The 10,992-nt window shown below is 55.6% G+C and overlaps 1 protein-coding gene across 1 annotated transcript; it reads left to right on the forward strand.

Annotated features, from left to right (window-relative positions):
• The first annotated feature begins 4,637 nt into the window (after positions 1-4,637).
• On the forward strand, positions 4,638-10,674 carry Dusp7 (dual specificity phosphatase 7). Its single transcript, XM_051140281.1, has 3 exons — positions 4,638-5,228; positions 6,586-7,020; positions 9,687-10,674. Exons 1-3 carry the CDS (start codon positions 4,712-4,714, stop codon positions 9,992-9,994), a joined length of 1,260 nt encoding a protein of 419 aa, XP_050996238.1. The 5' UTR covers positions 4,638-4,711; the 3' UTR covers positions 9,995-10,674.
• The last annotated feature ends 318 nt before the right edge of the window (positions 10,675-10,992 follow it).

Consider the following 10,992-nt stretch of genomic DNA (forward strand, 5'->3'; position numbering starts at 1 on the left):
AGGAGATAGTAAACCTCTGGTGAGTTGGGGAAAAGCATGTTTCCCACTGGTTTGGTGGGACAGCCCCTCTGACTGGCCTGTCTGCCCCACCTAACAGGAGCAACAAGTCCCAGACAGGTGGACTGAGTATGTGTATGCATATAACCATGTGTGCACATGCTGTCTATCTTCTTTTCTACATGCACTTAGGGCCTGTGAGTATACATAAATCATAGGTAGACCCATGTCTTCAGACCTGTGTTGTGTGTTCTTGAGTGTATATGTGCATGTAGATGCAAACATATGAGCACGTATACCCAGAGTTCTGTTCAGGACTCGTCTCCCACAGATCACTCCTGACCTGCTTGTCTGGGCATCATCTACCCAGGTAGGTGACCCACCAAAGGGCTGAGCAAACTGTTCCAAGACTCAGGGGTGAGCTAAGTGAGTGAGTCTCCAACAGTGGCATGGGGGAGCTCGACTGTGGCCAGGGTGGCTGAGCCACCAGCAGCAGGAATCCTTGACTGCCCTGTTCCTCACTGCCCTAACCCCTGCTCATTTGTAATAGGTGACGGTAGGGGAATCTGCTTTGAAGCCACTCTCTTGCTAGAACCACAGGACACACCTATAGTCCCAAAATTCAGGAGGCTGAAACAAGGATTCTAATTTGAAGCCAGCCTGGGCTACAACCGCGGCTACAAAAGAGAGGTCTTGTCTTAAAAAAGAAACACAAACAAGAAAAAAAAAAGATAGAGAGATCCCAAAACATGATGATCCATCTTGAAGAGCTCCACAGGCACCAGAGGGAGTCTGTTTCAAAGATGCTTAAACTGACTCAGCAGTGGGGTCACCAAGCTGCACATCAGGGAAGGTACACACCAGCTCATATCTGTTCTTGGGGCTCTGTAGCTCCTCCTAGAAAACAGAAAAAGGCAGGAAATGCCCCCTCCATCTTGGCCAGGCCTGTCCTGTTCTGTCACTCTGGGTTGGATGTGCACAGACAGGGAAGGCAGCTTCCAAGGTGCCTTCTGGGTTCCAGGTAATTAGGGAAGAGACAGGGACAGAGGAAGTGGATGACCATAGGTGGCACTGGGAATCCAGACTGAGGAAGTCTGTAGGGGGTGCAGACAGGATGGGGACAAGGGTCCTGGAAGCTCACAGCAGCTAATCCGGACTGGAGGATCAGGGGAACCTTCTGGACAGGGACATATAAGCCAAGATCAAAAAGAAGACAAAGGCTAGGGGCCAACCTGTCTGAGGTTTTTGGTTTTTTGTAGCCGATGGTTGCCTTGAAACAGTTTCCTCTGAGATTGAAACATTCTATCCTGCAGGGAAAGCTACTTAAGCAGGAAGGTAAACAACTCACAATAGCTTCAGGAAGTCCCTGACACCTACCACATTCACTAGGCCCCGCCCTGTCAGAGTAAGCAATAAAAGCCGAGTGCATAGCTCGGAAGAGCAGAGCCAAGAAGCAAAGAAGACGTCTGAGTGAGAGCGGAGCAGCTTCCTAGAAGAAGGCAGACGCCAGCTGAGCTGCCTGGAAGAGATTTAGAACAACTGAGTCACTTGGAAAAAACTCTCCAGCCTTTTAAGCTGCCTCCGGGCTGTGCAGGGTGCTCCCAGTTCCCAGCGTTTGGGAGCTGTCATCCATGCTGGGGTGGGCTTTGGTGAGGCAGCGGTCTGTCATTTCTACTCCCATAAGTAACCCCTCACCCACATTCCTGTAAATAACCCCAATAAAACTCACAGTTCGTCAAGTTGGGCTTTGGTGGTCTCCTTACCTTGGTCTGTCATGGCCTACCTATCTGGGATGAGTGCAAGTTTGTGTTGCTATCTCCTGGGGAATCTCTGTCACACAACAATAGTCCAAGGGCCTGAAGCACCAAAGAGGCTCTGCCTGCAGAGTGCTAAAGTAGACCCATCTGCATCTTCTCTTCTGAGGTCTGCTTAAGCCTTCCTCTGGTCTTCCTTTCTTTCAGGGACACCCTGGTAAGCTAGGCACTTCCGTGAGATGCAGGAGGGACTAAAAAGAAGGGGCCGCCAGGTTCCCAGCAAGACAAACAAACCATCTCTTTTAAGGATCTTCTCACAGTATCTTTGAGGGAGGCGCCTAGGTACTGGGTGTCCACTCAGAGCCAAGGCGGGGTGACCTTCCTCCAGCCTTGGTTATAGAGGCCCTGAGCCTGCCAGCATCTCAGAGTCTCCTTCTCCTGCCATCTTATTCCCATAGTCAACCCCTCTCCACGCACTCCCCCTCATCCAAGTTCTGCTTCAGTTTCCATTCCTACTGAGTACATACACCCCAACCCTCACCCCAAAGCATCTCTAATTCCCACCATCCTGCAGGTGTAGGTCCCTTCAAGGGACTCCAAAGGGGAGAGTGACCAACTAGTGAGCCATCACAAGCTAATAGGAACATGGCAGGCCCTCTTAGTCTTTCTCTGGGGCGAGGGGTGGGACTGTGGATGCATCCGAAAGGCATCTCTTTCAATTGAGCCATCACTGGGCAGAACACAGCTAATTTCCTACTTCCTATTCCCAGGCCCTCTGAAGCAAGCATACCGGCACAGACAGCGGGGGACCCAGCTTTATCTGAGGACAGCAGGAGACTCTTGTCAATGTGACTCTGGCCTGTCCCTCTGGAGATGTCCCCCTGACAGCTTAGTAAATCATGGACTCTAAAGAAAAATCATGAACTCCTAAAGAAAAAGGTCTGTGGGTTCGATTCCCAGCACCACATGATGACTCACAAACATCTGTAATTCTAGTTCCAAGGGATCCTATGCCCTCTTCTGGCCTCTGGGTGGACATCAGGCACCCATGTGATACTTGGACATACAAGTAGACAAAACACTTTATTATTATTATTATTATTATTATTATTATTATTATTATTATTATTATTATTATAAATTAAAAGAAGCCTGGAGGTAGTGGCACAGGCCTTTAATCTCAGCACTGGGGAGACAAAGATACTGGGTGATCTCTGTGTTCAAGGCCAGCCTGGGCTACAGAGAGTTCCAGGACTGCCAAGACTACACGAAGAAACCCTGTCTCGAAACACACACACACACACACACACACACACACACACACACACACGGCATGCGCACCACTGCCTGCCTGAATGAGCTCTTACATTGGCAAAACTGAGGCCGAGAAGGGAGAGCCACACTCAGGATATACCACACGTCAGCAAGCGGCAGGACACACTGGGTCTTGACACTTGTGCACTCCGGAAACTCTGTCTACAAGAACTGTCTAACAGTCCCAGGGCAGTACTCCCAAAATAGTCTATCCTCCTTTACACCTACAATCTCCTTTAAGTGGGAGCTGGGGCCTGAAACTATAGCCCAACCAGACACCACTGTCACCCCATCCGGGGTCAGAGATGACGATCCGAGGACAGAGTGAGGGGCTAAGGTTCAGGTTGGGCCACCCTGCCTGTCAAGAGAATGCAACCGGACTTGGGAGGAACAACTCCCTCCAGGGACAGACCACCTTCGTTTGGTCTAGAACGCACGGTAAGTCATGCGCACGCGCGCCGCCGGAGCCCAGCCGCTTTGTTTCAGCCCTACCTGCAGATCGATTTACCTCCTCAGCCCCGCCCGTCTGAGAGCCTACACACCATGCTCAGCGAGGCCCCGCCCACTTCCAGTGGGGTGGACCCGCCGCGGGACCCGCCTCCTTTCCCCACAGCCTCTTTCCCTGGTGATTGACTATCGGCCGAGCGCGTGCCCGCCTACCGCGAAAGTCGATTGGTGCGTGGAGAAGAGAGGTAGGTGAAGGAAAGCTGATTATGGAGCGCTTTCTCCCTCCTACCCGCCCCAGTGGGAAAGTCACGTGGCGCTTCACTCCGCGCTAGTCGCCACCGCACTTGCAAAATCTTTCTTAAAGAGCTAGCGTTTCCATACCTAGGGATGGTCCTATCAGAATTTTCCAGCTCTGCCTGCGGTGGATGGCAGCGGTCTTTGACCCACCCTACCCCTCATGTCACTTAGATGATGGTTCTCGCAGCAAACCTGCTGAGGTAAGACCCTCCAACTCAGGTCTGGAACCTATGACTATCAAGGAGATGGTATGGTCACCTAAAACTGCGACTACCTTACACAGAGCACGACACGTAGTAGGAATTCAATTTCCGTTTATTGAATGAACAAGAGATCGGGAATGAATGAGGATAACAGACAAGAGGAGGGAAGACTGGCTCTGGGTGACCGCCCCCCCCCCACGCCCCAATCTGGAGAAATTCTGCTTCTGTAAATGTTGGGTGGGGTCCCAGTGCAGCCTTCCTGCAAGGCACAGATTTAGGCGCTTAGCCAGAGGGGATCGTGAAGACGCCTTGGCTGGGCCCCCTGGGCAGGTAGTGGCCAGGGCCAGGCTAGGCGGGACCGCAAGAGCCGGTCGAGGGCGCTCCCGCGCAGCTTGCGGGGGAGGGGCTGCGGAGGTGCGGTGCCTTTAAGCCCCGGCGCCGGCCTCGCGGCCCCGCCTCCCGGAGGACGCCCGGGCGCGCGGCCGCCGGAGCCGCGGTTTAATTGGGGCTGTCAGGCCGCGGCACGCGCGGAGGGCCGGCCGGGCGGGACTGAGGCCGGAGGCTGGGAGGCCCCGGCGGCGGGCGCGCGGCTCGGCGGGAGGCGGGCGCCCGGAGACGCGGCGGGGGCCAGCGCGGCCGGGGCGCCGTCCCAGGGCGGGATTGCCCGGCCCCGGCCCCGGCCCCGGCCCCGAGCTCCCCATGAAAAACCAGCTCCGCGGGCCCCCAGTGCGGGTGCACATGTCGGCTTCGGGGGCGGCGGCGGCTGGGGGCACCCGGGCGGGTTCGGAGCCCGGTTCGGGATCTGGATCCGGCGCAGGCATCGGAGCGGGAGCGACGACGGGAGCGGGGGCCATGCCCTGCAAGAGCGCCGAGTGGCTGCAGGAGGAGCTGGAGGCGCGCGGTGGCGCGTCCCTGCTGCTGCTGGACTGCCGGCCGCACGAGCTCTTCGAGTCGTCGCACATCGAGACGGCCATCAACCTGGCCATCCCGGGTCTCATGCTGCGCCGCCTGCGCAAAGGCAACCTGCCCATCCGCTCCATCATTCCCAACCACGCCGACAAGGAGCGCTTCGCCACGCGCTGCAAGGCGGCCACCGTGCTGCTCTACGACGAGGCCACGGCTGAGTGGCAGCCCGAGCCCGGCGCTCCCGCCTCAGTTCTCGGCCTGCTGCTGCAGAAGCTGCGAGACGACGGCTGCCAGGCCTACTACCTCCAAGGTGAGGGCAGAACCTAGACCCCAGACGGGATTTGGGGCTGCGCCTCTGCTCCCTGGCGCCCTCGCTGCAGGCTATTTCCTTTCCGCTCGCTTGGCCAGGCCGGGCGCCACGTCGCCCCTGGCCCGAATCCGCCCTTCTGCGAGCCATCCCCCAAGGTGTGGGTTTAGCTAGGCACAAGGGACCCAGTCTCTGTCCTTTTTCTCGGCACCGTTCGGTGGCTGAAACAAACTTTTCCTTTCCTGTTTATTTTTTCCCTGTTGATGGGGAGACAACAGCGGCACAGGCTCCAGCTGAGCTCCGAGGAGGTGGGGGAGAGCGCGCCGCTGGAACTCAGGAAGGAGCCCCATAGGCTAGCTAGCCTGAAATTTGTGGCATTAGAACGCTAGGACCGGGAAGGCACCTTTCACATCCCCACCCACCCTCCTGTGCATGGGGGCCGTTTATGTTTGTTCCTCTGGGATCGTACTATGGCCCCTACCAACCAGGATTGCGGCTTCTTGGAGACACTTGGGCAGGCTGTGGGCAGTGGCCCAGGTGTGTGGGGGTGGGGGTGGTCCTCTGGCTGCTGCCCTTGAGTTTATAGAAGGGGAGGCTGCGGGCCGGGGGGCTAGTGGCTGCAGCCGGTGTTTCCAATTAACATTCCAAAATGGCCTCTTGCTGGCAGCAGACAGGCAGGGAGGGGAGGGGAGTCCTGCGGCACCCTCGGGTGCCGCAGGGCCATGCCTAGCTGCATGACGCTCCTTGTCGCTCCTGTCCTTGTATAGCCCCCACGGCCCCTCTCTTGGGGTCATACGCTGGTGGGGGGAGGGGCTGCTTGTGTGGAGGAAGGGTTCCAGAGAAAAGTGGATCGCTGGTACCCATTACCCCCACTTGCTGGGGGAAAGGACCAGCGGTGCCTTCACATCGCCCTCAAGTGAGAGTTCATGTGCTGTCTGCCTCTGACTGGCTCCTCTCGCCTTTGCTGACCTACAGGTGCTGGCCTGAGATGGGATTTTTGGCCTTTCTTTTAGCCGTTAGCCACTACTGAGCGCTCAGGTGTGTTAGGTAGCTGTGGGAGCTATGGAAGAGCGATGAGCTGGGGCCTGTCCTCAGGTGCTCTGTGCCGAGTGGTGTGGCCAGTTTCCCTTGAGTGTTATGGTGCTGAGAGTCCAGCAGTGGGAGAGGGCTCAGGGCTTAGGACTCAGATTCCCTATCTGTGAGGTGATAGATAGCGACAACACAACACACGAGTGGGTACATGTGTAATGTGTCTGACATGGACATTTTGTGGCGTTTGGTGTGGGGATCCCTGACCATTAATAGTCTTTCTGGCTGGCCCCTTTGGACTCACCAGGCCCCCATCTTGCCCTGGCCACAGGTGGTTTCAACAAGTTCCAGACGGAATACTCGGAGCATTGTGAGACTAATGCGGACAGTTCGTCCTCCCCAAGCGGCTCACCACCCACCTCCGTGCTGGGCTTGGGGGGCCTGCGCATCAGCTCTGACTGCTCAGACGGCGAGTCAGACCGAGAGCTACCCAGCAGTGCCACTGAGTCGGATGGCAGCCCTGTGCCATCCAGCCAGCCAGCCTTTCCAGTCCAGATCCTGCCCTACCTCTACCTCGGCTGTGCCAAGGACTCTACCAACCTGGATGTACTTGGCAAGTACGGCATCAAATATATCCTCAATGTCACGCCCAACCTGCCCAATGCCTTTGAGCACGGTGGTGAGTTCACCTACAAGCAGATCCCCATCTCTGACCACTGGAGCCAGAACCTCTCCCAGTTCTTCCCTGAGGCCATCAGCTTCATTGGTAGGTGTCTTTGTCTGGGCAGAGTGGGTGGGTGAGCAAGGCAAGGTGTGTGAGGGACGATGGGTGTCACCCCGGCCCAACTGGGTACCTCTGGGCCTGTCAAGACCTGTGTGTGCTTTGCATGTGCCAGCGTGTGCCTGTGGGTGTACCTGTGCTTGCTGTGACTCACAGAGTCCCTCGGGCCCCTCTACCTGTTAGGACCTGAGCAAGCCCCTGAATCCTGGACTCCCCCAATTCTCAGTCCGTCTTGGGCTCTCTGTGGTCCAACCTCTGCTTTTCTGGCTTTGCTGTAGTTTTTGAGCGCAGCAAGCTGAACCATCACAGCTCACAGACTCCCACGGGTCTCACTTGCTCTGCATCACGCCTCGGCACATGTGTCTCTGCAGGATGGGGCTGTCACGATGCCTCTTTGGGCTTTATTGTGGATCTGAAAGGGCTAGAAGGTAGCCCCAGAGCCAGACTGGCAGCTTTGGGCATGTGATGCCCCCAGTGCCTATATGAGAACCAGATGCTCTTAGCTGCCTACATAGAGAAAGGGGAGGCAGCTTGAGAAAAGCCTTTGGCCTCAGCCGATTCAGATTCCCTCTCCTGCTTCCTCCTTGGCCAGCTGGCCTGGAGGTCATCTCTTCTGGCCTCGAGTCTTAACCAGGCAGCCAGGAAAAGACACACGGGTTCTGATAAACATAAACCCTGCGCTCTCTGAGCCTGGTGCTTCTGTTTCTGCCCAGCCTCCAGTGTCAGGGTGAGGGAGGACCTGGGCAGTGTTTTCCAGATTGATGGCCACTGTGTCCAGCTGAGGGCGTTTGGTGTCAGCTGGGCTGGGCTAACTTTAACAACAGGAAGTGGGAGGCTTCCCCGCCTCATCCGCTTACTGGGAACCAAAACTGGGTGCCTGGGCTGGGAGGAAGGAAGGAAGCTGAGGCCTCAGGGAGGGGTTGCCCAGAGCTTCCAGCCCTGCCCTGGGGGCCAAGCACTCTGGGGGGTGTGCTGCCTCAGCATTTGGGCTCCCACAAAAAGGGAGGGTACAGAGAGGGGACCCCCTGGTTGCTCAGGACTAAGCCCTGACTTGTGGATGGTTTTATTCCTTTTTTAAAATATATTTTACTAATTTATTCATATTACATATCAATTGTTATCCCATCCCTTGTATCCTCCCATTCCTCCCTCCCTCCCCTATGACTGTGACTGAGGGGGACCTCCTCCCCCTGTATATGCTCATAGGGTATCAAGTCTCTTCTTGGTAACCTGCTATCCTTCCTCTGAGTGCCACCAGGTCTCCCCATCCAGGGGACGTGGTCAAATATGGGGCACCAGAGTTGGTGTGAAAGTCAGACCCCACTCTCCACTCAATTGTGGAAAATGTCCTGTCCATTGGCTAGATCTGGGGTGATGGTTTTATTTTTAAAAGCTCTCCTCCATTTCTGGCGAGAAGGAAGGAAACAACAGGATGCAGGAGGGGTGGAAGGGAAGGTTCCCATACATGACAAGAGGGGGCATCAGGGCCCTAGCCTCCCATTAGGACTCAGACAAGACTGAACCGGACACTGAAAGCTCTTTAATGGCCCTATTGTGGCGGGGGCGGCGGGGGCGGGCGGGGGGTGCTTTTCCCTCCACCTCTTAACCAAATTTCAGTCAGCCACTTGATTCCTTACAGAGCCACATGTGTCTCCTCTGCTGTAGTCCTTCCCGCCCCTATATCAGAGCCATTGGCCAGCCCATCAGTTCTGTTTGCTTAGGAGTAGGTTCCCTCGGGTGAACCGGGGTGGGGGGGGGGGGTCTTGGCCAGGCCAGAGACAGTGAAGAATGAGTGGTGAAAGCATCTTGGAGCCCATTCAGTATTTGTAGAGTCCACACTATGTCTCAGGCAGAGGTGTCCTTGGTGGTCCTGGAGGAGGCTGCAAGGGACTGGCCATGGCAGGAGATGTCCTCAGGAGCTGCAGTTAAGTCCTAGGGCACTGAGTGGGTAGTCTATGGCCATGCTGGGCCTGGCTGCCCACTTCTTTTCGCAGCCACCTGCCCCAAGCTCACATCCCAAGATGTGCTGGGAAAGTCCCTGTGGGAGCTGGTGCTGCGTAGAAACACCCTCTGTGTGCACTTGTCTCTTTGTTTTTGCATCTGTTTTCACATTGACACAGTGGGCTTTCTGGCTGTGGTGCCATCAAGAGGATGTGGGTGACGCCCTCTGTACCACCGGTGGCCATGGTGGGCCTAGTTGTGATCCCAGTGGGAACAGTAGTTTGTGGCTGGTGAACTCTTCCCTGCCTCAGGTCCCTATGAAAGCACTGAGAATAGCTAGGTGGTGGTACTGGACATTCTTAATCCCAGCACTCTGGGAGGCAGAAGCAGACAGATCTCTTAAGTTTGAGGCTAGCCTGGTCTTCCAAGTGAGCTCAGGGATAGGCAGGGCTATGCAGAGCAACTCTGTCTCTATAAAGTCAGGCCGCCTAGAGGAGGACACTGGTGGTCAGGGGCTCAGTTGTAGCCTGGTATTACCCCTCACCAGCCCATTGCTGCTGGGCTTTATCAAGCCCTTCAAGTATCTGGCTGTGCCAGCCAGCCACTAGGCTGTTGTGTGGCCTCAGGCCTTCCACTGTGACCCATCTGCCCACCTGTTTGGGAGGTGTCTTAGAGATGGCTCTGCTCTGACCCACGTCCCTGTGTTTCAGATGAAGCCCGCTCCAAGAAGTGTGGCGTCTTGGTGCACTGCCTAGCAGGCATCAGCCGCTCAGTGACAGTTACTGTAGCCTACCTGATGCAAAAGATGAACCTGTCCCTCAATGACGCCTATGACTTCGTTAAGAGGAAAAAGTCTAACATCTCGCCCAACTTCAACTTCATGGGGCAGCTGCTGGACTTTGAGCGGACGCTGGGGCTCAGCAGCCCGTGCGACAACCACACCCCCAGTGGACAGCTCTACTTCTCCACACCCACCAACCATAACCTGTTCCCGATCAACACGCTTGAGTCCACGTGAGGCCTGATGCACCACTGGGCGCAGCCACAGGCTCTCCCAGCCCTCCACAGAGCCTGGTGCGGGGGCCCTAGCCTGCTGCCTCCCTGGCCTGAAGAACCCACAGATGTCACCTGTGTCCAGAGAAGCAGGCTGAGCAGCGGCTCAGCTCCCATGCCGTCCTGGGCCGGGCCCACAGCACTTGCCGGAGTGGCTTCAGCTTTCCAGACATGTGTTGCTGAAGTGGCCGTTGGCCTCAGCTTTCAGACTTGTGGCTTGGGGGCCAGCGTGGCCTTGTCTGTGCCCTAGGACATCCATTCTGCTGATGGCTAGCCATTCTGGCTATTTTTAAAGACATATCCACAGACCTGAGTTTACTACTTTTGCCAGGTAAATCCAAGCTCCCTGGAGCAAAGAGTATTCAAGCTCTTTTTGATTTTTCTTTTTCTCTTCCTTTTTTTTTTTTTAAACAAAAAGTGTTATTTTTCAGGCTAAATGCAACAGTGGATTGTATAAACCAATGTTTTGCCCCTTAATCTGAGAGAGAGAAAGATGTTCTCAGTTTCATTTCTTATTTCAAAAAGCAGCCATTGATGTATTTCTTCTGTTTTCAGTGAGAAAGACAAACCCCATGTTCTTGACCAATGCATTTTGCACGTGTGGGAAGCCTCTGTTTCCCCAGCAGGCCATTCTTGAAGGGGGGTGTGGGGGGCTCTTGCTCTCTGAGCATCAGGACCCCTGGTTATACCATCTACCTGTGGCCCAGCCTAGCTCAGTGCAGCATTTGTGCAGGCCAATTGCCATGAGTCGTGCTTGGTGGGCACTGGCGATCTTTGCACCGTCTGCCCTCCTGCCGACCTCTGAGGAAGAGTGTGGTGGTTTTTAACATGTCCTGCTGGAGGTGTGGTGCACAGGGGAGTGCCAAGTGGTATTAGCCATCTGGGCTCAGCCTCTAGAGGGCTGGGCCCTGGCCCTTTTATAGATGACCTGCCACTTCTATCATCATCTCTCTTAACTGGGAA

The sequence above is a fragment of the Acomys russatus genome, chromosome 32 (assembly GCF_903995435.1).
Source record: "Acomys russatus chromosome 32, mAcoRus1.1, whole genome shotgun sequence".
In the NCBI taxonomy this organism is placed as follows: domain Eukaryota; kingdom Metazoa; phylum Chordata; class Mammalia; order Rodentia; family Muridae; genus Acomys; species Acomys russatus.